At 43.4% G+C, this 25,875-nt stretch overlaps 1 protein-coding gene and 1 non-coding gene across 4 annotated transcripts in view; both read right to left on the reverse strand.

Annotated features, from left to right (window-relative positions):
• The window catches only part of LOC130020789 (protein RUFY3), an 83,265-nt gene that overhangs the window by 51,598 nt on the left and 5,792 nt on the right, over nt 1-25,875 (reverse strand). For 2 of the 3 annotated variants that reach the window (XM_056111489.1, XM_056111488.1), the window contains exon 1: nt 10,678-10,909. The exons of the other annotated variant lie outside the window; for it this stretch is intronic. In XM_056111489.1, coding sequence (XP_055967464.1) covers nt 10,678-10,855 — 178 coding nt within the window. In that variant the 5' untranslated portion in view covers nt 10,856-10,909. Of the gene's footprint in view, nt 1-10,677; nt 10,910-25,875 lie in introns of those variants that run through there. 3 annotated transcript variants of the gene reach the window in all.
• LOC130020836 (small nucleolar RNA SNORA40) lies at nt 12,294-12,421 on the reverse strand. The gene has a single exon (XR_008792039.1). It is a non-coding gene; the product is annotated as a small nucleolar RNA SNORA40 (small nucleolar RNA).

The raw sequence follows: 25,875 nt of genomic DNA on the forward strand, positions 1-25,875 counted from the left end.
TCATGCTTTCATCAGCACTTTCATGGGTATATATTTTTTTAAAAAAATCATATTAGACTTCTCTGGGTCTGACAACTAAACTGGGATTGCAGGGGTAGGAGGTGGTTGAAGGAAAGGGTCTTATGAAGGGCGATAGAAGGATACTGGCACTCTGGAGGTGAGGTCTGGTAACACTATAGCACTGCACTGTAGTACTGTCCTCCTGTTGTTCATCGATTTGCTCAAGCGGGCACCAGTAACGTCTCCATCATGAGACTTGTTACCGGTTTTGGCATATTGAATATGCCACAGGGAGCTTGCCAGGCTTTGCTGTGCAGGCGGGATACTCTCGGTAGCTTTCAGGCTCTCCAAGAGGGGTAGAGGAATTGAATCAGGGTTGGTCACGTGGAAGGCAAACGTCCTACCCATTGTGCTATCACTCAAGCCCGGTAACACTCCCAAATACACTATCACTTTGCTTTAAAGACCAATGTTTATCTCAATAAAAAAATTTTTAAAAGAAAACTATAAAATTTCATTAATTTTTTTTCTAATTAAAATACAGGAACTCTGGAGCATGAGATAAATCATTTGTTCTTAGGGTCACTGCCAGCAGTGCTCAGGGGCTATTCCCAGCTCTGCTCACAGGTCACTCTGGACAGTACATGAGGGCCCATGTAGTGCTGCAAATCGAACCCAAACCTCACACATGCAAAGCATGTGCTAAGCCTCTGGAGCTATCTCCCCAACCTCACGAAAAAACATTTCTAAAAACTGCAAAACCCTCCACAATATTGAAGCTAAAGGTATCTTCAAAGATGAAATGCCACTGACCAAGGAAGTGGAAGCAAACATAAACAAATGGAACTAACTTTAAACTAAGAAGTTTCTGCACCTCAAAAGAAACAGTGACCAGGGCCTGAGCGATAGTATAGTGGGCAGGGTGTTTGCCTTGCACGCGGCCGACCTGGGTTCAATCCCCTCTGATAGGGGTTAATATCAAAGATATACAAGGTATTGGTAGAATTTCACACACACACACACACACACACACACACACACACACACACACACACACACATCCGACCCCATCAAAAAATGAGGAGAAGCGAACAGAAACTTCTTCAAAGAAGAAATTCGAATGAGAAAAGGCACATGAAAAAATACTCATCAACACTAATCATAAGGGAGATGTAAATAAGAACAACAATGAGATACCATCTCACACCAAGAGACTGGCACGCATCCAAAAGAACAAGAGCAGCCAGTGCTGGCTCGGATGAGGGGAGAAAGGGACCCTAATTCATTGCTGGTAGGAATGCTGACTGATCCAGCGTTTTTGAACAACAATATGGACATTCCTCAAGAAACGGGAAATTAAGCTCCCATTTGACCCAGCAATACCACTGCCGGGAAAATACCCTGTGCGCCCAAAAGCACACAGCAGAAACACTATCCGCATTTCAATGTTCATTGCAGCACTGTTCACAACAGCCAGAATTTGGAAACAACCCATGTGCCAGAGAACATATGACTGGTGAAAGAAACTATGGTACATCTACACAATGGAATATTAAGTAGCAGTTAGAAAAAATGAAGTCATGAAATTTGTTTATAAATAGATGGACATGGAGAGTATCATGCTGAGTGAAATGAGTCAGAAAAAGAGGGACAAATACAGAATGTCTGTACTCATTTGTGCCATATAAAATATATATAGTAGAAGACCAGGCCAGGGCCAGGGAAAACAAGGGCTTAGGACCAATCGTTGGATCTATCACAAATGTGTGTGGGGCAGAGGGGAGGTAAGATAGAGAAGGGACCAATATGACAACAGTATCTGAAAATAATCACGCTGGACAAGAACTGAGTGTTAAAAGTAGGTAAAGGGATATACACAACAACCTTTCAGGATCTGTAATACAAACCACAATGCCCAAAGGGGTGGGTGTGTGAGAGAGAGGAGAGCAAAAGAGTGAATGACAGCAAGAGCAAGAGAGAGAGCAAGAGAGAGAGAGAATGCAAGCGAGAGAGAAAGAGGGGGAGAGAGAGAGAGAGAGAAAGAGAGAGGGAAGGAGGTGTCTGTCATACATGCAGGGGGAGGAGGGTGATGGGACGGTAACTGGAAACTCTGGTGCTAGGAAATACACACCGGTGGAACGGTGGAGGTATGTATGGGTACTGGACCACTGCATGACTAAAACCTAATCATGAACTGCTTTGTAAGGATCCATCTCACAGTGATTCAATAATAAAAATAAAATTCTAAAAATGAAAGGTGAGGGGTTGGGGAGCTGGTTGGTTCAAAGGGCCTGAGGTGGATGATTTGCAAGTGAGAGCCCCAGGTTCAATCCCACTCCCTGGGTATGTCCTCAGCCCCATTTAAAAAAATTCTATGTAATGAAGGGAATGTATCCTAATAATCTTTCTTTTAAAATGAAAAGATTATTTCTGGGGTCGAGAAGGCACTTAAGTTCTAGATTGTTACCACACACCACACAGTCTTACGAAGTCTTCTGAAGGACACAAAAGGAAAGTTTTGCCCCCCAAAGAACTTTCTATGCAACTTCATACAGCCAAGGAATTTACTAAATGAATAGACAATTTCATATCATAATTTAATTATCAATTAATTCTCTACAGTGACTGAGAATGCACAGAAGCTAACACAAGTCACTGGAGAATGATTCCCATTCCAGTGTTACATCTGGTAGGGCGGCAGGACCTGAAAGAAAATTCAGAGGGGAAGGAGAAAAAGTCTTATGGAGGAGAAGATCAAAGGGGCAAGGGTCCTTTCCTTTCCTCACTTACTTCAGAACGAAATATTTCCAGAGGGAATAGTTCAGCAAGAATAACCATGAGAGAGGGCTGGAGTGATAGTACAGCGGGTAGGGCGTTTGCCTTGCACGCAGCCGACCCGGATAAGATTCCCAGCATCCCATATGGTCCCCTGAGCACCGCCAGGAGTAATTCCTGAGTGCATGAGCCAGGAGTAACCCCTGTGCATCACCAGGTGTGACCCAAAAAGCAAAAAAAATTAATAACCATGAGGGCCACAGTGATGGTGCAGCTGGTAGGGTCCTTGCCTTGTGCACAACTCATCCTGGTTTGATCCCCAGCCCTGCATATGGTCCCCAGGGCCTTGAGCTGGGTCTGGCCCCAGAACAAAAAAAATTAAACAAGGGGCCAGAGTGATAATACAGGGGGTGGCTCACAAAATCAAACATCCCTGCCCCCTCCCCCCAGGACTAGATTCTGCAACAGAGTAATATTTTGCTATTTGGTTTGGCAGTTTCCCTACAACTGAGTAAACATCTTCAAACAAACAAGGGGCAAGAGAAAAAAGAACACGAGTGGATCTAAGCTAGGGCTTCCAATTGAATCGATGCCAACCTGCAAACATGCCATGAACAGCATGCTTCTGGCCTTATCTACGTATTGCACAATGGACTTAAGCGGGCCAGATGTGCCTAGCTGTGTCTACATCTGCTGGAGATGTGTTACCAGAACCAAGATGGTGTCCCTTATCCCAGGCAGGTCTATGGTCGGACTCACGCTCACCAAATTCTGGCAGAGGAGGGCTGCACAAGGATTGGATCAAGGGGGCCTGAATCTGACTCCAGGCTCTAAATGTCAATCTGTAGATGGGGATTACAATAGTAGCTACAGCCCAAGGACTGTTGGAAAGATTGGAAGACTAGCTTCACTGAAACTTTGAGTATTACATGTCTACTATTGTCTTGATGAAGAAATAAATAGATGCTCACCAAAAAGAGAAAAGTTACACATAAACGGAAACAGGACGTTTAATCACAAATCTGCATGTTACTGGAACACAATATTAAGGGCAATGATTGTTGGGTCGGAGAGAAAAGCACAGCAGGTAAGGGGCTTGTCTTGCATGTAGCTGACCCAGGTTTGATCTCCTGCAGGGCACATGGTCCTAAGAGGTATCCCTGAGCACAGAGTCAGGAATGAGATTTGAGCACTGTTGTGTGTAGCCCTCAAATAAAGTAAAGTAAAGGCCCTCCCGTTGATCATCGATTTGCTTGAGCGTGCCCAGTAACGTCTCCATTGGAGACTTTGTTGTTACTGTGTTTGGCATATCGAATACGTCACGGGGAGCTTGCCAGGCTCTGCCGTGTGGGTGATACTCTCGGCAGCTTGCCGGGCTCTCCGAGGGGCGGAGGAATCGAACTCGGGTCGGCCATGTTGGCTGCGTGCAGTGCTCAAATAAAAACCAAAAAATAGATGAATGGGCTGGAGAGATAGCACAGCGGGTAGGGCTTTTGGCTTGCATGCAGCCAACCAGGGTTTGATTCTCAGCATCCCGTATGGTCTCCCGAGCACCACCAGGAGTACTTCCTGAGTGCAGAGCCAGGAGTAACCCCTGTGCATCGCCGGGTGTAACAAAAAATTTTAAAAAAAATAGATGAACAGTTGTGTGGTAGGAATTAAGGCACATGCCTTGCATGTGGTCAACCCCAGTGCAATCCCAGGCATTCATATTTCCCCAAACATCTCTGGGTCAAGCAAGGGGTGCTCCTGAGCACTTCTTCTTTTTTTTTAATAATGTAGTACTGCTATTTATTTCCTGAGCACATCTGGCATGTGGGGATCCAAGTAACACTGTAATCCTTACGCCCTTGCATTGAACAGTGTGCTCTGTTGGCTGAATCACTGGGATTGACTCCCAAGTTCCCTGAGCACCACTTGAGAGCCCAATGCCCAAAATAGAGTAACAGCTGGTTCACTTCTGCATTAACATTATCATCAAGTCTAATTCAAAAGGGCTATTAATATCAACATATTATATGATTTAATATGTTCTTACTTGAAGTATTGAAGTACATGCACAATGGAACACTGAAAACACTGCAGGCATTTTTTTTGTTTGCTTCTTTGGACAACACCTGGCTGTGCTCAGGGCTTACTCCTGGCTCTGCACTCAAAAATCACTCCTGGTGGTGCTCAGGGGAGTTTCAGTGGTACTGGGGATCGAAACCAGGTCAGCTGAGTACAAGGCACTATCACTCTGGCCCCAAACACTGCAGATCTATTTATTTGTTTATTTTTGGCCACACCTGGAGGTATTCACCCTGGCTCTGCACTCAGGAATCACTCCTGGTGGTGCTCTGCGGTCCGAACTGGATGCCAGGGATTGAGAACTGAACTGGGTCAGCTGCATGCGAGGCAAAAGCCCTACCAGCTGCACTATCGCTCCCATCACTGCAGATCTTTTTTTTTTTAATTTCATTTTATTTTGGGTGGTTGACCCACACTGGAAGATCACTGCAGATTTAATGCTAAAAAACAAAAATCAGGGGCTGGAGCGATAGCACAGCAGGTAGGGTGTTTGCCTTGCACGAGGCCAACCCGGGTTCGATTCCCAGCATCCCATTTAGTCCCCTGAGCACTGACAGGAGTAATTCCTGAGTGCAGAGCCAGGAATAACTTCTGTGCATCACCACGTATGACCCCAAAAAGCAAAGAATAAATAATAAACAAGTTAATCCTTAAAAAAAATTAACATCATATACAACTAGAAAAGAAAGAAAATCTACTATTTTTAAAAATCACTCTTAACATTTCATCTTCCTAATAGAGCTTGAGGCTTTGTTTAATACTGCTGATCAAACAGGTGAAAATCTGGAACGGAAATTTGGAAAGGGGCTGAAAATAAACCAAGAATCATTCATCCTGGGTGCTTAGCTCTCCGCTAAGTTGTCTTAAGCTGCCAACTTCACTACATTCTTGCCTCCTGTTTACACTCAGAATACTGCTACACATTTTTAGGTTTTTGCTCACAAGTTACTTGTGTTGGGATTTTCCCCCAGGAATGCCCTAAGGTCTGGCTCTATCTGCGCCTGTGTTGTAGAAGCCACTGCAGTGATAAGCGCCATCTGACTTATTTGCAGCATCCGCTCTTCAGTTCCCCCTTGGCACAAGCTCAGAGAACAGAGCTTATCTGCTGTGTTGTCACTGTAGGACCTAGCAGAGTGCAGGGCATAACATATAAGTAGGATTAATTTTCAGAAAAATAGCTCCTAGTTTTAAAAGCCAAGTGCTAGGCTAAGCATGCTGTGAATTTATTCTTTGGAGTTTCTAGGTAAATTATCATTTGGTTTCCGCAGTCAAAATACCCGCTGGGATATGTACTTTTTTCATGAAAACATACACAGTTCACGGGCAAGACTGGGCTGTACTAGTGTGCCGTGACACTAACCGGTAAATGTCAATGGAGCTAGTATAGTACCAGGTACTTTGCATGGTTATTGAATACAAATACTCTCTACTTCCTATTCATGGGATTTTCCCCTTACTATTTCACATCAGTAAGAGTATTTTCTTTTGAAAATGCACTTTATCTCAAATTTGTATCTATGTCTTATGGGAAATATGGTCATCTTGATGAGCTATTTGGCTCTAAATTCCATGTCCTAGTTCTTAAGAAACAGTTGTCCTTTGGCAACTAAGTGGTTCACACTTGTCAACCTTCCCCATCTTTATTTCACTGCTTTACTCTGACTGTGACTGTGAACTCACTGAGGACAAAGGCTATGTACTCTTAGTCTCTGGAGAGGGACTTCACATCAAGGGATGACCAATGAATATTTCTGACAAGCGACAAATCAAAGCACAATGGTGCCTTATCACAGCCCTACTCACTTATTTCATAAAAGCTCCTTCACAGCACAAATGCCTGACATTCTAAGTCATCACTGAAGCAAACACAACTCCCCACAGGAAAACTGCAGTTATACAATAACAGTGTGTGTCAAGTTTACTGTCGGATGCAGTTTTCCTCAGAAATTCCGAACTCCAAGACTTAAGCAAGGTTCTAGTCCCTGCCAGCAGTCCTGTTGACCACCACACTATTTCTTCATAGTTTGTCTCTGACCTATATTTAAAAAGGAAAGTCTCTTAGCCAAAAAAGTATTTCAAAACCCCGCACCAACCCTAGTACACCAACCCTAGCACACCAACCCCGCACCCCTGCAAACCCCCCCAAGTCATTTATGTTGGATTTCTCATCTTCATAAAGACAAATGGGAAATAAGTATTTCTTGATTATTTTAGTCGAATTTGGAACCAATTATTTTCCTGTTTATAGAGGTCCAAGAAAACAAGACATGCAGCTAGGCTATTAATGCTCATCTTTTGTCTGGTGAATAGCTAGTTTAGACTGCTCCAGGTTAGCCACAAAAATAGAAATATACATTAAAATAATAACATATTTAAGAATATGTCTTAAACTATTACCTTCAATCTTCGAACACAACCTTTCCAGGTTGCTTTGTATTAATAATTCACTTAATCTTCCAAAACTACTATCAAACAGGCACGATTCCTAATTTCTAGGTATACTCCAGCTCCACCAGTTCCCTAGGTCGTACCTTAAATGACCTTACCCATGTCTGTCTGGCGATCCCCTTGCAATCTCACAAGTGTCAAAGTCTCCTTTACTTAATAAAACCTTTCCAGAACCATCTTCTCTTCTACGAAATAAACTCTCCCTTCTGGTCTCTAGGAGATCTTTTATTAATAAACGTTACTATTAGAAATATGTCCCTGGTTTAAAGGACATATACCTATACACATAAAAGAGGTATCACCTCTCTGACAACAAATACAGCAAGGAAATAGTAAAGTGAATGTTTTTATTTCCATGTACCTAAAGGATCAAGCTACTCTCAAATTCAAGCCTATCAGAGTGTGTGGGGTGGGGTGGGAGGATGCAGAAGGGGGGTCTGAATAGTAAAGGGCAGAACTTTCAGGGGAAACAGAACTAGACAAGTTACAGAAGCTTCTATTTATTTTATTTTTACTGAATCACCATTGAGATACAGTTACAAAACTCTCATATTTGAGTTTCAGTTGTACAATGATCGAATAACCATCCCTCCACCAGTGCACATTTCCCACCACCAATGTCCTCAGTGTTCCCCACCTCCCACTGCCTCTATGGCAGACAATTTCCCCATACTCTCTCTCTACTTTTGGGCATTACGGTTTGCAATATAGATACTGAAAAGCTATCATGTTTGGTCCTTTATCTACTTTCAGCACACATCTTCCATCCTGAACAATCCCTCCAACCATCATTGACTTAGCGATCCCTTCTCTATTCCAGCTGCCTACAGAAGCTTCTATTGCTGAGGACACATGCAGTCTATGTTACCCTCTTGAGAGTGGGAACTGAGCCCCACGTTTTCTCTTATGGGTCTCAAGAGACCCCAATGCCAGATGTAAATGATGCCACTTCTCTGGAATCAGTCACAAAGTCTTTTTAGTGAGTATACTGTGTCCAGGCAGCATGTGCTCTCCGTTTGGTCAACAAGGTGAGATTTTTCAGAATCTGGGGCCTCTGATCATTCCTTAAATGCCTAGAGCAAGCTTAAGGCCACAGTGCCATTGAATCAGCAAGCAAGCATGCAGCTAGCTGTAGGGTCAAAATGACGAGGTAGAGAGCCAGAGAGCCAGTGAGATGGACCAGCGCACCGCCTGGTTCTTACCATCACAACCTAGACTTTAATGGTTTCCTAGGCCTGTGTCTTCCTTTACTATTTAATTTCTAATTATTTAAAATTATGGCTTTTCTTGACTAACTTTTAGGCAAAAATTCTAAGTCTATTGTCAGTATTTCTCCATTTTCCTTCCACCCCTCCACAGTAGATTCTGAGATGCTATAAATTTCCTTCCCTTCATTAAAATCACAGGTTAGTTTGTAGCCCTCAGATATTTTGCATCACAAATTTCTCTGTAAAGAATTTAAAAGGGCTTTTCTCCAAGTCCTTCCATCAACCAAATAGGTCCCTGCTGCTCACTCATGGGAATTTTGCTCAGAAAACACACATATATTCGAAGTACTAAAATTGCTATCACTCTGGACAAAAACTGAGTTGAAAGTAGGTAAAGGGATACACATGATAACCTTTCTGTCTTCAGCGAGTATACTGTGTCCAGGCAGCACGTGTTCTCCATTTGGTCAACAAGGTGAGATTTTTGTACTGCATTACAGAATCTATATTGTATTGCAAACCATAGTTCCCAAAGGGAAAGAGAAAAAGGGGAGGGTGGGGGGAAGAAGTGCCAGCCACATAGGCAGGTGGGGGGAGAGGAAAACTGGGGACATTGTTGGTGGAAAATGTACAATGGTGAATGGATGGGTGTTGGAACATTATATAACGGAAACCCAATCATGAACAACCTTGTAACTGTGTTTCTCAACGTGATTCAATAAAATTTTTTTAAAAAAAATTAACATAAAATAAAATAGCTAAAAATTATGATTGAGACACTGGTGCATTGGAGCTTATAAATAAGGAGTATTTCATATTGCATGACTTAAAATGTATGGAAATATTTGAAATATGCCAATTAAGGCATTTGTTCGACCTTCTATTAAGACTCTCAAGAATATCTTTTTCTTCTCCAAGGATCTAAAAGTTTTGGAGGCTGTCTAAATAGTACTGGCATCATACAGCATTCCAACCCTTGGACCACATTCTGAAACTGAATGCAGCAGGAAGCTGTCCTAGGGACAAGGGATTGTTAAAAAGACACAAGGATTAGAAAAAAAAAAATTAGGACAATGCCCGTAATGACACACCCTAAAATAATCGCTTTGTATTCTGGGATGCTGAACTTCTCTAAAACTTTCTCCAGGCTCAGTCTGAGAAAAATAAATCCTCATCGATTGACTACAAAGGGTGAAATAAGAGACAAGACCAATATTGCTACCATAAGGCCAAGGGCAAAGAAATCACTTTTCCTAAAATGGTCTGTCTCCAGATGTGCAAATTTACTTTATGTCCTCTATTTTTCAGATATGTCTAACTATCAGACAGATGCTTGTGAAATTTCTGCCTTGGATATGCTGAGGATGGAAAATAAGCACCAGCTGAGGTCACTAGGTAAAAATCAAAATAATTTGCAGCTATGACTTCCAATTACTACTCTTTTATGGTATGAAGAGAATGAAGGGTTTGAAATGAGAAAACTCTCAATTTAGGAAAGATTCTGAGAAGAAGTCAAAAAATCTTTAAGGTAGCAACAAAGGTAATTTCAAATGTCACAAATTAGCAGAAATATAACAATCAAAGGTCAATGGATTCATAGGTAAGGTTACCTTATTAGTCATGTTTTCAAGGCATTATACTCCTAACCTATTAAATAGTACCAAATATAAAACTATTTTCTTACCTAACCTTATAACGTATATCACTAAAAACCAAGTGGTCCTGCCAAATATTTTCAAGGTGTGAAAGAATCTGCTTAACATTATGCCCTGATGTTAGGAAACTCGAGTGTTCCAACTACATCTATTCTTACAATTATAGTTACATCTTCTATTAAAAATCACTATGATTTCCATAAAATGTTAATATATGCTCAAAAATAATGATTTTTTTCCCCATTACTGATTTGGATCAAATGTGTAAGTGATCTCGGCTTAAAGACAAAGAACTCTAAAGGAGCACCCGCATCTTTTGGAAATGGTTACTTTAGGGATCGGGATGAAAAAAACACAGTTTCTTCTCCAGCAGAGAAGAGGATCTGGGCGGTGGGTAAGAACGGAAGACTTTTAGGGCTGTCACCATGAGAGTGTGGGTGCTTCCTGCCTGTCCCTGCCTCCCAGCCCACGGTCACAACGAGGGGGCTAGTGACTAACTCGGGGACGGGGTCTGACCATACCTTCGTGGGTAGGCTCGGGGTCAGGTGTGAGGGAGATGTCATCCAACTCTCGAAGGCAGAGCCATTCTCCATCCATAGACACACGGAATTTGCAAAGGTAGATGGTCTCCATGGCAGCCTGTGTGATCTTGTCAGTGGTGGGGGTTGGCATATCGGTCGGAGGCGTCAGAGCAGACATGATGACTCAGCTGGGACCACAACACACTTACACACTTAGACACACACACACACACACACACACACACACACACACACACACAAATAAAGCCTTCCCCGCCACAAAAGCCCCCAGATCCAAAGCTCTGGAACAAAGCTCTCAAAAAGAAAAAGGGGGGTGGGGGAGGTTTAAAAAGAAAAATACGGACGGGAAAAAAGACCTGATGGTTGAAGAAGCAACGGTGAAGATGAAGAATTCTCTACTACCTTTTCTCATAGGCAATTCCTACCACTTAGCAAAGTAAGATGAGGTTTTTCTTCTCCCGGCTTCCTCTTCTTTGATCGTCCCTACCCTACCCCCTTCCTTTTTCAGCTGAGCTCTAGGCTTTAAATCCTGCACAGCCGATGATGCCACGTCTGCTGGTTTGAAAAAAACTGGCCTCTGCCTGAGTAAGTGGAGGAAAAAAAAAAATCTTCCTTCTTTGTGCAGGAGAAAATACAAAAGGAAAAAAAAAAAAAGAAAAAATAATTCTTTTTCAATTGAGCTTGGAAAAAAAAAATCCTGGAGCAAAGAAATCACTTGCAGGCTGTGCCCGGAGGAGCAGGGATGCTGGGTTCCAATAGGATTGGCTGTGCGCAGGGAGCAGGGTGTAGACCAAAATGGCTGACTAATGAACTGAACTGAAAATTCAGGCTCATGTGACCAGCTGCTCTGAACACAGGGCAAGCAATTCCCAGGATGCTTTATAGATGCTGCTGATGCTGGGAGAGCAATTATGCTGCCTGCTCTCCTCCTGCACAACCCACTTCCAGACTGTGCTAGTCAAACTGAGAGCAGACATAACACAATGCACAGATCCTCATCAATTCCTCTCCCTTGGGGACAGAGGGGCTGAATTGCAGGAGGTGATTAATACCAGAAAATAAGCCACAGCAAGAATGGCAAAAGGGCTGATTCAAGAAGCATCTCAATTATTAGTTTGTTTAACGACCATTTACTTCCTCCCAATTATTATTATTTTGTATTTTGTAGATTTTTTAAAAATCTTTATGCCGCTTTTAAAATTCTTTACACTTTAGGGGCCAGGGCAATAGCACAGCAGGTAGGGTGTTTGCCTTGCACGTGGCCGACCCGGGTTTGATCCCCGGCATCCCATATGGTCCCCCAAGCACCGCCAGGAGTAATTCCCGAGTGCAAAGCCAGGAGTAACCCCTGAGCATTGCTGGGTGTGACCCAAAAAAGAAAAATAAAATAAAATAAATTGGCTTCTAAAAAAAAATAAAATTCTTTACACTTTACTCTGAGAAAAGTGGTATTTTGAAACAAGCTAGTGCAATCTTCAATTTCCCCCAGAATGTATAATCTATCTCCTGGATAGAAGTGTAAGAGAAAAGTCCTTGAAGTCAAAAGTAAACTCTTCCAAATTTTTATCAATTTCCCTACTTTTAAATAAAAAATTAACATTCTTTCTTACGTGTATCAGAACACATACAGAACAATGAGTCCTGGGTTGCAAAAGAGGATTTTAATTCTTGCACCCATCCTAAAGTCTTTGGCCACGTGTCAGACCCATGAAATGGTAATGCTACCATTTCGGCATTAAGCGTGTATTGCTTCTGATTAGAAAATAAAATTACGGGGGCTGGAGAGCTAGTTCATTCAGAGCACTTGCTTTGCCTGAAGTCTGGGTTCAGCACTCGGCATCTCTGACGGTCCCCTGACCCCATCAAGACTGATTCCTAAGCACAGAGCCAGGAGTTACCCCTGAGCACCTTCAGGTGTGGCCCAAAAACCCAAAAAGGAAAAAAGAACAAAAAATGATTTTATCTTTTAAAAGCATTCCCATTGGGGACTTTCTAAGGCACATCACTTTTATTTATTTATTTATTTTAATTTTTTATTTTTTCTTAACCCAATCAACCAACTGTTCCAACCACCCTCGTATTACCCTGTGTGGCATGTACTTAATACTTTGATTTAAAAAAAAAAGTTACTTGCTTTCTAAGCAACATACATAATATAGAGATAATGGATGACATGGATGACTGAAAACAAGTTTTTTGTTCTATTTTCTATTTAAGGTTGTTTTTGTTTTGTTTAAGCTGGAGCATACAACCATAATACATCCAAGGTGAGGAAGACAGGTCACAGGGCTGGAGAACGTGCTTTGCATGCAGGTCCAGATTCAATTCCAGGCACTGCATATTTCTCTGAGTACTACCAGGAATGATCCCTAACCCCTGACATCTTTCCTCCCCAACCCAAAAATGAATGCATATAATATTTTGTTATTTGTTGGGTTTTGGACCATACTTGGCAGTGTCAGGGGTTATTCCTGTCTCTGCCTCAGGGAGTGATCCCCGTCAGTGCTTCCGGGACCATTTGTTGGGCCAGGCAGAATGCAAACAAGTGCCTTAACGCTATACTATCTCTCCCACTACTTACAATAAAGATGGTGGGGAGAGGGGTGAAAAAATCAACTTAAAGAAAATACTACAGACTTCTTCATCTGTTTTAGCATTATCCAAAATCTGGACTCGGAGCGATTCATTCATCCAATCACTCATTTAATACACACTGAGATCAAGCACACGCAAAGCAGCAAGAGGCAAGCACCGGCCACGCTGCAATCAAACAGGAAAGTGCTCTCAGAGGAGCCAAGTTTACATGAGGAGCCCTCACTTAACACATTTGCATGGGCTTACAGTTCAAAACCAACCTCCCTCCCTCCCTCCTTCCCTCCTCTCTCTCTGTCTCTGTCTCTCTGTCTCTGTCTGCCTGCCTGTCTGTCTGTCTGTCTGTCTCTCTCTCTCTCTTTCCCTGTCTTTCTCTCTCTCTGGGTCACACCTTTTAGTATTCAGGTATTACTCCTGGCTCTGCACTCAGGAATCACCCCTGGTGAGTTCGGGAACCACACGGGTGCCAGGCGAAGGTCCTACTTATTGTACTGTACGGCTGTAACTCACTCCGGCCCCCAAGCCCTTTCTAACCAGACACATATCTCCCTTACATATTGAAATTTAGGGCAGACAGTTGACAATTTTACTGTCTGTAATAATTCCAAACTGAGTGAACAGTCACTGAAATACTTAAATCAGGGCCAGAGAGATAGTCCAGCAGGTAGGATACTTCCCTTAGATATTCATGTTCGATTCCTGGCACCCTATATAGTCCCCCGGACACCACTAGGAGAAATTCCTGAGCAGCGTCAGCAAACAGATGAAAAATAAAAACACTTTTTTTTTCCAATCAGACTTAATACTGAATAGTTCTTAGAACCATAATGCCAAGGCATTCACTAATTTCTATATATGAGAGCCAAACTCTCGGTCAGAAATCTGACGATGGCTCAGTGGCAAAGCACCGCCTTGCAGCCGTGATGCCAAGAGTTCAGCCCATAGGCCACCCACAGGTGCTGAGTGCAGTCCCCGGAGTGCTGAGTGGCTCTGACTTCTGGGGCCCTGGCACAACGTCAAAGCCAGAGCTGGCTAGTGGTGATCACTGTGTGAGCACTGCAACCAAAAACGAGCCTGTCTGCAGCTGGATGCGTGACCCCTGGCAGATGCTCCGTGTGATTTTAACACAGCTCAAGCGTGCGCCCCCTGCACTGAGCACAGCCACCTGAATGTACGTGCCCACACAAAGACACACAGCCCTACAGGCGAACGCTGGGTCGTATGTGTGAGTGCCTCAACTAAATGTGTGCATACGACAGGGAACGGGGGAACCGAAAAACAAAACGAAGCCAAAAAGAAGAAAAAAAAAACCAGAAGTCACTGATAAATTTTTGGAAATACAGAACAGTGACCAGTGCGTGTATCTGAATGCTCTGGGACCACCTTGGGTTCATCCTTATCCGGAATCATCCTGCCACAAAACATGAAACTCTTTTTTCCTCAGTAAGCACTGGCCAACCCTGAACAGGAGATCTGGAGCGGTTGCAACATACCAGCACAACAGGAATATCCAGATTTTCTAAGTGAAGAGCGGAGAGTAACCTTTCTGCCAGGTCTTCTCTTTAGGTGGAGTACAGGGAAGGAAGCCCAGCACAATGAGAACTGTGCCAAGGGGAGATGGAGCTCCCAGGCTCCATATCTGTCCCTCTCAGGAGGCCCCGGCAGTCACTGCAGACCCGGGAACTGAGGGTGGGCAGGAAAACCTGTATCTTCACTATTGTACCTTTTTGCACGGCCTACAGTTAGGAATCTATTGTGAGGAAGCAATGAATTTTACTCTGCAAGCAAGCACAACTTGTAGAAGACTAATAAAAATTCTAAATATCGCTTATGGCTGTTCTTACACGTATCACGTAAATTTACTAGCTTAGATGGTAAAACCTTGATTTTTTTTCCCCTTCATAGTTTTATTTCCCTCCATAAGTACAGAAATTACACCTCCATTCAACTATTTTCTCATTAGATCCTATATACGAATAATGGTGCATATTTGTAAGGTCATATTACAGAAGGTGGGGTACCTAAAACAGAATTAATAGGTCTGTGTGAAATTCAAATCCAAGATCTGATTCGAGCAATTCCAGCTGCTCCACAGTCTGATTCTGCATACTCTGGTTGGTCCAAAGCAAACACCACTCACAGTTTAATGCAAGAGGTTACATTCCTCTTAGAAGTATATTTGCACTCTGTTGTTACAAAGACTTACTTGTCCCTATTAGACATTAGAAAAATAATAAATACACTTCACTATTTTCTGCTGTGGGGGTGTAAGGGGTGGGGGGTGTTATATTTCTTTCTTTATTTTTTTTTGTGACCACACCCTGCTGATGCTCAGGGGTTATTTCTGGCTCTGCACTCAGGAATTCACTCGTGGTGGTACCATATGGGATGCTGGGGATGGAACCTGAGTTGGATGAGTGAAAGGCTAACACCCTACCCACTGTACTATAGCTCAGGTGCCATGTCAAGAGGTTTACAAACACCACACAAACTGCTTAAAAGAATCCCACAAAGCAGTTACCAATATTCTTTCCTTTCACAAAGGAAACCAAAGTTGAACCACGAAATTGGCTAAAAATCACACAATTCACACATGTCAGATCTGGGATTTCAAGATCATTTTTTAGATGCTCCCTAAGTACTTACTATTAATATTAGTTCTTAATACTCTATAACTGCAACACTTTATATAAAGGATTAAATTTTATTAAGAGAGGGAAGACACACACATACACACAGTTACCACCCCCCAAATCCACCCAACTTAGCACAAGCAAGGTATTCAAAACAATTTTTCCTAAATATGTTTTTCCACAACTTTAAGATTTGAAAAAGAGGACAATTTTACATCTCCCCCCCTCTCTTTTTATTGATTCACTGTAATATACAGTTACAAAGCTTTCATATTTGAGTTTCAGTCATGCAATGATCAATCACCCATCCCTTCACCAGTGCACATTTTCCACCACCAAAAGCCCAGTATCCCCCCACCAGTCCAACCCTTCCCCTGTCTGTGTGGCAGATAATTTCCACAATACTCTCTCTCTACTATGATTACCTTCAATATTTCAACACCTGTTCCACTACCACTCAAACTTGCTGAAAGGCAATGGCAGACAATTTGTTTTGTATTGCTTGTTAAGGATAGCACATAATGTCGCTCTAGGAATTGTAAAATTTTAATAATTAGGGTCTGGAGGGTTCTCTGCAGCGAGCTGCTTGGTTTTGAGATTCGTGTATGTGTCTCTGGATCGTGGCCATGTAGGAGCTTAATAAGTAGCCGGGGGCAGCTTGTGGGCGTCATCTCAGAGTCCCATCGGGGGAGGGGGAAGGAGAGGGACCAGCTCTTCCTCTGTCTCGCGAGGCCTGGCGTTTGCCACTTCTGCTCCCGCATTCCTGGACTTTTTGTTGGGTTCTAGAAGGTGGTGGCCGCCGGGATTCCTGGGGGCAGGCGGAGGGACAGCACCTGCTCCCAGGTGGAGTGGCCCGCCAAAAGTGGTCTATTGCAAAGTTTGAGGCATCTCTGCAGTGAGCTGCTCAGTTCTGAGATTTGTGTGTGTGTCTCACGATTTTATACCTTGCGTTTCCTAAACTATACCCTCTCTGAGCTTTACTTGTTAGCTCAGAATTTTAGTATGCAGGTATTTCCTTAAAACTAAAGGGGCTGGAGTAATAGCACAGCGGGTAGGGTGTTTGCCTTGCACGTGGCCTGACCCGGGTTCGATTCCCAGCATCCTATATGGTCCCCTGAGCACCGCCAGGAGTAATTCCTGAGTGCATGAACCAGGAGTAATCCCTGTGCATCGCTGGGTGTGACCCAAAAAGCAAAAATAAAACAAAAAACAAAAAACTGAAACCACAGCATATATCTTTCCTGACTTGGCTACTCTCACTTAGGGGAGGACTGGAAAATCAGGCTGCAGGGGCCCGTCCACATATCCTCATTCAGTCTCAGTCGAACACATTCAGGATTCTTGATCCAGGGCTGGCCAGGGCACCTGCCTTGCGTGTCTGAGCCTCTGAATTTGATCTCTAGCAACAGGGGAGTGAGAAGGAGGGAGAATACTTGATACAGACCTAGGACATAAGGCAAAGGGCTGGAATGGCCTTGGGTTTATTCCTTCAGTGTCGCAAAGCATCTGTATTGAGCAACACTAGTGAGCATCCTCCCACCCAAAGAAGAAAACAGAACAAACCAACCTGAAGCATAATAAGAAAACATAGTTATTTTCTAAAGTGACTCACTCTAGAGCCTCTAAGTAACCAACTTCAACCTATAACGTTAATTATTTAAAATAGAACCAGTATTGAGGTTGAGAGGAGGTCTCAGTGCTTGCCTGGTACATGGCTGACTGCAATTCATTCCCATATGGTCTCCAAAGCACTGACAGGAGTGATCGCTGGGCACAGAGCCAGGAGTAAGCCCTGAGCATCGCTGGATGTGGCCCCCAAACCTACACAAAATGACATATCTATCAATCTATCAATCAATTTATCTATCTAAAAACAACCAATATCCCCCAAAATAACCCAAATGCAGAAATGAACCAACAACTTATATTTATCTGCCTCTCCTCTTTTGAATTTCTTCCTCCCCTTTTAAGGCAACCACTTCTAAGAGGTTTGTAAGTCACTACACTATTTTTAGGGTATTTTAAAAATATAGATGCATGAACAATATGTTTAGATTTAGTCTTTTCCAACTACCCTTTAAGTCACGACTTCATTTTCTCAGATTTGTGGTAGTGTAGGGTGGTAGTTTAATTATTCTTTAGGCTGCTAAATTAGAATGTATTATTTCTTTGCATTATAAACAGTTTTCTGATCCACTCTCATGCTGGGGATTATGTGAGTTATTTCTAATTTTATTTTTAATAAAATTATTTGCATATCTTTGAGAAACATTTCCTGCAGGCATGCCAAGTCTTAGCACTATGGAGAATTGAGACAATTTCCCTTATTTTTGTTCCCCTTCCCTTTTGCTGTTGTTACACTGTCATTGTGGCAAATGTCCAGGTGCTGCATGTTTGGTTGTGGTACTTATTACTTAGTGGCTGTATTTCCTGGGCCTGAAGGCTTTGTGCTCAGGGATGTCTCCTGGCAGGGCTTGGTTAGACCATATAGGGTGCTAGGGGTGGAACCCAGGTTGGTTGGACACATGAAAGCAAGTACCCTACCCACTGTACTATCTCTCCAGCCCCTCCATTTCACTTGTTTTTTTTTCTCTTCCTTCCTTCCTTCCTTCCTTCCTTCCTTCCTTCCTTCCTTCCTTCCTTTCTTTTTTGTTATTGTTTGTTTTGCTTTGAGAACACATTGGTGATGCTCAGGACTTACTCCTGGTCCTGCACTCAGGTATCACCCAGATGGCCTCGTGCAAGGTCCATGTCCTGCCACTGTACTATGGCTCCAGCCCATCCACTTCACTTTCTATAGGAGTCCTGGATAGTTCTAAAACTACCTAGAGTGCCTATTTTATACATAAGTGCTCCTAATTTGCTAGTCTGTGCAATGAAATGTGTGTGAAGCTCCCAAGTTCCTTCCCAAGGCTTCCTGGATCACAGTTGCACAATTAAAGAAAAATCTCTCCCTCCTATTTCACTAGACACATATAAACAGACAACTTATCATGACAAAGCTGGTAGGAAGTCCTTATGTTTCTGCAGAAGGATTAAGATTATTCAATTGAATGATCAGGCTTTTTTTTCCCCACACTGCTTTAGTTCTTTTTTTTTTTTTTTTTTTTTTTTTGCTTTTTGGGTCACACCCGGCAATGCACAGGGGTTATTCCTGGCTCTGCACTCAGGAATTACTCCTGGCAGTGCTCAGGGGACCATATGGGATGCTGGGAATTGAACCTGGGTCGGCCGTGTGCAAGGCAAACACCCTACCCACTGTGCTATCACTCCAGCCCCCAACTTCTTTCACCCATTTCCTTCCCTCTTTTAGAACCAAAATCTGTTATGTCCGTGTGTGTGTGTGTGTGTGTGTGTGTGTGTGTGTGTGTGTGTGTGTATGCTTCTCACAGGAGATGCTTCTCAGGAAATTTGGGGTATAGTCTGAGACACCTCCAGAGATACTGGGTGATCGGAGCTCAGCTGCTGCTGCTCTGGACAATGGTAGTGCGGTGACGGCTCTGAGTGGCCAGGGCTGGGGGCAGGAGGGCATGTAGCGGTGGGAAGCAAACTGGAGGCCTGTGCACGTGACCCAGTTTTTGGGATAGGGACAAAAGGTGAGATTAGGAACATGGCCCTTAAGAAAGGGAACCATTGGCTGGAATGCCACAAGGGTGGCTTAGGTGGTGCCTGATAATCTGGATGACCTTGGCCTTAAAAAAGAGCATTATTGGTGTGGAATGTCACAAGGGTGGTGCCTGATAATCTGGATGACCTTGGCCCTCCTGGACCATCTAGTGGAGCAGATACCAGAACATGATCCTCTCAGCATTCTCTCCCCTGTTTGAATGGCTCACACACAAGAAAGCAACGCTCACCCAAACCCTTCTTGTTTTAAATGGCATGAGAGGGGAAAGGTGTTTGCTTTTCTCTGAAATCCACCCTTAGGAGACCCCTCCTATAACCTAGGAGTTTCCCTGCTTTCCTTTCCCTTCCTCTTCTTTCCTTTAAATAAAGTCTTCTGGGCTGGAGCGATAGCACAGTGGTAGGGCGTTCGCCTTACAAGCGGCCAACATGGCCGACCCGAGTTCGATTCCTCTGCCCCTCTCGGAGAGCCCGGCAAGCTACCGAGAGTATTCGATATGCCAGACACAGTAACAACAAAAGTCTCCAATGGAGACGTTACTGGGCCCGCTCGAGCAAATCGACGATCAACGGGAGGGCCTTTACCTTTACCTTTAAAGTCTTCTGGGGCTGGAGAGATAGCACAGCGGGTAGGGCGTTTGCCTTGCACGTGGCCGACCCTGGGTTCGGTTCCCAGCATCGCATATGGTCCCCTGAGCACTGCCAGGAGTAACTCCTGAGTGCAGAGCCAGGAGTAACCCATGTGCATTGCCGGGTGTGACCCAAAAAGCAAAAATAAATAAATAAATAAAGTCTTCTGAATTAAGCCACTTGAACCCTTGCTTTCAATCTTCACTGCTTCGAACAAGAATCTGAGTACCTGAGCCTGCAGTAACACTGAGGTATCTTCCTGAGTCCTAGGAAAACAGTCTACTTATGATAAACTTTTACAATTTTACATTTCCATACTTAACAGGCTTCATACTATGTTGTAGATACTATCCAAGAGTAATTGTAAAATAGTCATACCCCGGAAGCGGTTATTATTTTGTTAGAAACAGACATCAACAGGAGTATAATCCATAACCTTTTCTGTTATTAACACTAACTAAGGGCTGGAGTGATAGTACAATGGGTAAGGCGTTTGCCTTGCACACAGCCGACCCGGGTTTGATTCCTCCGCCCCTCTCAGAGAGCCTGGGAAGCTACCGAGAGTATCTCGCCCACCCAGCAAAGCCTGGCAAGCTACCCGTGGCGTATTCGATGTGCCAAAAACAGTATAATGAGTCTCCCAATAGAGATGTTACTGGTGCCTGCTCGAGCAAATTGATGAACGAAGGGACAATAGTGACAGAGCTACAGTGCAATGCCAACTAAAATAAGATTATAAATAATCCCTAATCTAATAATTAAAACTGACCTTATGGCATAGTGGCAAAAGGCAATAATTAACACATGTAAAGTTACCAATCGCTTAGAAGACCTTGGGAAATTTAATGCCCTTTGATTTAGTCAGCAGTAAAATGAAATTAATACAGGTTCACAAAGCCCACAGGCTTCATAGGCAGAGCTTTATCTATTTTGTACATCCTCTAAGCCCTGTAAACTCTTATAATAGGGACTAGCAGATGCCAAATTCTTAATAGACACTAGTTAGTATAAATATGTAGCTCCAAAGTATCCCATATCCTTGCAATGGTATATTTCCAACCTCCTTTTTCCTTTACTTATGAAAACCTCAAATTCTATAAAAGTCAAGGCATATTTACAGTCCAACATGTAGGTCATTCTAACATGGGCTTTTATTCATTTGTAGGAAGATTCATTAATTTCATATGTATACGGTATCTACTACGAAGAAATAAGACACTGATATATAAGAAATAGATAACAATAGACATTGCTAAAGCCTTGTCTCACAGGTGGCTGCTATTCATGGTGGATTTACACATATAAATACTTGGTCAAGCTGTGGCTTGTGAATTTCACTTCCATTAATTCATTTTTAGTAAGTCAGGCTCTTGTGAGAAGAACGAGACGCTTGCTGCTGTCTGAACAGGAGCCTCCAACTTATGACTGAGAAGGACACCGGGAGGAAGTGGACTCCACCGTAGAAGACTCATGGCAAACCTAGATATGCCACTCAGAAGAGAAGTTAACCCGGGCAAATGGTGCCAGTTTCTTCAACATCAATATAGGATGAGAGTATTCACTTGACGTAGGATGAGAATGTTAATTTGAGAGTCAAAGTAAGAGTCAAAGTAAGAAAGTCCAATGCCAATGGGGTTTGGCACAAAGTAAGCAGTCCCTAAGTCCTGGTCACCATATTCTAATTAGTTCTTTGAAGGCAGAGTGACAGTATAGTGGGTAAGGCACTTGCTTTGCACACAGACCAGGTTCAATCCCCAGCAACCCATATGGTCCTCTGAGTCTCATCAGGAGTGATCCCCGAGGAGAGTCAGGAATAAATTAAACAGAGCCAGGTGTGACCCCAAACCAAAATCAAATCAAATAAGGGCTTGGAACTCTTAAAGTCCTGGTGGGGCCAAGAAGAGATAATCTACATTACACGAAAGTCAGAAAGGATGAAGGGCAAGGGATCACGTCACTGGCAATTGTGTGTGTGCGCGCACACACACACACACACACACACACACACATACATACACACACATATGAATGGTCATGGTATTGAGGCAAAGAAAAATAAAAAAGATCTAAACTAAGTTTATGCTGGGGATCTCCTGGGTCAGGAGTAACCCCTGAGTGCAGAGCCAGGCGGAACCCCTGACACCCAAAACAAGCAAAATTCATATAGTTAACATGTGATACACCCATCATTACCCAACTAGATGGTATTGTGGCCAAATAATCTTCTTGTTTGAAGAGCTTCTTTGTGATTTGCCCCTGCTGTCTCCTCCCTCTCTCCCTCGCTTAATCCCTCCCTCCTTGTTTTTGGCCACACCCTGCAGTCCTCTAAGCTACTCCTGGCTCAGTGCTGAAGAGTCACTCCCAGCAGAACCTAGGGACCAGGGTGCAGGGGATCTGAACCTGGCCTCTGGCAACCAAAGCATGTATCCAGTGCTTTGGGCCATTTTCCCTGCCCCAACTGGGATCTTTGTGATCCCAGTGAGAGATACAATCAGCTTCCAGTAGATTACTCAGTCACATGAATTTTTTGTCTCTAAAAATTTTGATAAATATTAATACATAAATGTTTTTAGCTGGGGGAGTGAGGGTGATGAGAGGGAACTTGGGGACACTGGTGCTGGGAAATAGTCACTGGTGGAGGGATGGGTGTTGGAACACTGCATGACTGAAACCTAATCATGAACAGCTTTGTAAGGGTCTATCTCACAGTGATTCGATTAAAAAAAGTTTTAAAAAAAGGTTTTAGCTCTCTGCCTGGCACATTAAAATATTCTATAAAAGGTCCTATAATTGGCAGGACCACAGAAATAGCTCATAGGACTGGAGCACATGCTTTTCATGCACAAGGCTTGGGTTCAATTCCTAGCACCGCATGATCACCCAAGCACCACCACAAGTGACTCATTTGGCTCAAAGTCCTTAACCAATTAAAAACTGGCTCTTTGCAGTCTTTTTTGTCAGGAGAAATCAAAACCACGAAATCAAAACCATAGGAGGCAGGTGCTCCACTAGGGAGCTATCCATCCCTGGCCTTCTCCGTTCTTAACACAGCTGTAAAAGAACTGGCTAAAATATTTATGAATTATAGTATTGTAAATAAAGGCATTACTCTACATTAATTATACCAAAAGTGGTAATAAAACTCACAAATCAATCTGCAGTTCTAAAAACTACTGCTATGAAGATGAATGCTCTAAACTTTTGGCTTCTAATGGTTCAACCTTCCTCCAACCCATACCTCAGTTTGAGCAAAAGCAGAATAAAGTACTCTTTTTTTTTTTTTCTTTTTGGGACCACACTCAGTCTTGCTCAGAGCTTACTCCTGCTTGTGCTCAGGATTCATTCTTTTTTTTTTTGCTTTTTGGGTCACACCCGGCAATGCACATGGGATTATTCCTGGCTCTGCACTCAGGAATTACTCCTGGCGGCGCTCAGGGGACCATATGGGATGCTGGGAATCGAACTCCGGTCGGCCACATGCAAGGCAAACGCCCTACCCGCTGTGCTATTGCTCCAGCCCCTCATGATTCATTCTTGGCAGTGCTGGGGATTTCTATGGGGTGAGATCGAACCTGGGTTGGTCACATGCAAAGCAAGCGCCCTACACACTGTTCTATCTCTCTACCACCATTCCACCTTCTTTGTCTTTTCTAAATTTAAAAGCACAGAGCAGAGGCTAGAGTGATAGTACAGCAGGTAGGGCGTTTGTCTTGCACGAGGCCGATCTGGGTTTGATTCCCAGCATCCCATATGGTCCGTCAAGCACCACCAGGCAGGAGTAATTTCTGGGCGCATGAGCGAGGAATAACCCCTGTGTACTGCTGGGTCTGACCCAAAAAGCAAACAAAACAAAACAAAAAAAACATAGAGCAGAACTGTTAATTGCGCCTTCAATTCTTTTTTCTTTTTTTAAAGAGGGCCACGACTGGCTCAGTGCTTGGGGGACCATGTAGTGATGGGGATCAAACCAGGCTGGTCGCTTTTAACCCCTTTACTAACTCTCCAGCCCATGGTGTCGTCATCTCCTAACCACATACAATTATTTTCTAGAAATGTTAGATAATGAAAAAAAGAAAAGACATTAATAGAATTATCCATGGAGGAGAAACAGAAGTCAGTATACATAGGTATAAATACACACACACACACACACACACACACACACACACACACACATATACTATATTCACATTGATCTACATCAGAGGTTCCCTAACTTACTTAACATGCTGCCTTCGCAGGAAAAAAATCCTCAGTGCTCCTGTGGAAAGGCTACTTTCTCTAAGTGCCCACTTTGCCCAACCATTTCTTGTTCCTCCCAGGGGCAGTATGCAATACTAGGAATCACTGACTACAGCTATGAAATCATATCTACAAACTTCGTCACTTTCTTTTTTTCTTTTTTTTTGGCTTGGGGGCCACACCCAGCAATGCGCAGAGATTACTCCTGACTGCACACAGGTATCACTCCCGGGAGCACTGGGGGACCATATGTGGTGCTGGGGATCAAACGTGGGTTGGCTGCATGCAAGGCAAGTGCCTTACCTGTTGTATATCTGTTGTACTATCTCTCTAGCCCCTGTGTATAAACTTTGAATAGAAAACGTATGTTTTCCCTTTAAACACTAATTCCTGAATTCATACATAAACAGAAGAATTCTTTCTGCACATCACAAATTCTTACAGTGCATCTGTAACAGACACAGATGCTACTAGATACCTCACTCTACTCTACTGAACAAGCACAGACCCCCCACTCGCCCTTCCTCCCCCAGGCAGCCCAATTTGGAAGAGTGTAGTCATGGCTACACTGCCAGGGATCTCTGAGGATTGTCCTTTCCACTCCTTGTTTAGCTTCTCTCTCATCTCAAAACAGCACGAACAAATTCGGAATGAAAGCTGCTTCTTTTAAGGGGAACACATTTTTGGTGTACTGTTATGGGGACAGAAAAATCAGGGCAAAGATGCAAGCTTTTAGGGGCTGGAAAGATAGCACAGAGTGCAGGGTGTTTGCCTTGCAAGCGGCCGACCCAGGTTCGATTCTCAGAATCCCATATGGTCCTGAGAGCACTGCCAGAAGTAACCCCTGTGCATTGCCAGGTGTGACCCAAAAAGAAAAAAAAAAGATGTAAGCGACTAGCAGTGCTTCAATGTGTGCTGGAGCTCTGAGCACTGGAGAGTCAAATCCCTGTGAACTGAACTGGATAACCCTGCAAAAGGCCAGACAGCCTTTGCCCCCAATACCTAGTGGTCCTCATCTTTTGTCTATCCACGAGATGGGTCTCTAAAGTTAGGATTAAAAAACAAAAAAAGCATTGAAAGTATTGCGCATGGCATCTTAGGAGCTCCTCCTCAACATTTTTGATAAGATCTGATAAGAAACTGGTATATCTCATAAGGGGCAAAGTCCACACACGTCTGCAAAAGCACAAAAAAATTCTGGAAGTCCCTACCATCAAAAATAGCAGATGAAATGGAGAAGAGGTGGCCCATGAAAGCTTGCTTTGTACTCAATGTATCTTTGTACTGATAAAATACCTAGCACTGGGCCAGAGAGACAGTAAAGCAAGTAGGGAGCCTGCCTAGCTCACAGTTGACCTGGGTTTGATCCCTGGCATCCCTGGCATCCGAACTAGTCTCCTAAGCACCTCCAGGAGGGACCCCTGGATGCAAAGTCAGGAGTAAGCTTTGAACACGC

This window comes from Sorex fumeus, unplaced genomic scaffold, assembly GCF_029834395.1.
Source record: "Sorex fumeus unplaced genomic scaffold, SorFum_2.1 ptg000013l, whole genome shotgun sequence".
Taxonomy (NCBI): Eukaryota; Metazoa; Chordata; class Mammalia; order Eulipotyphla; family Soricidae; genus Sorex; species Sorex fumeus.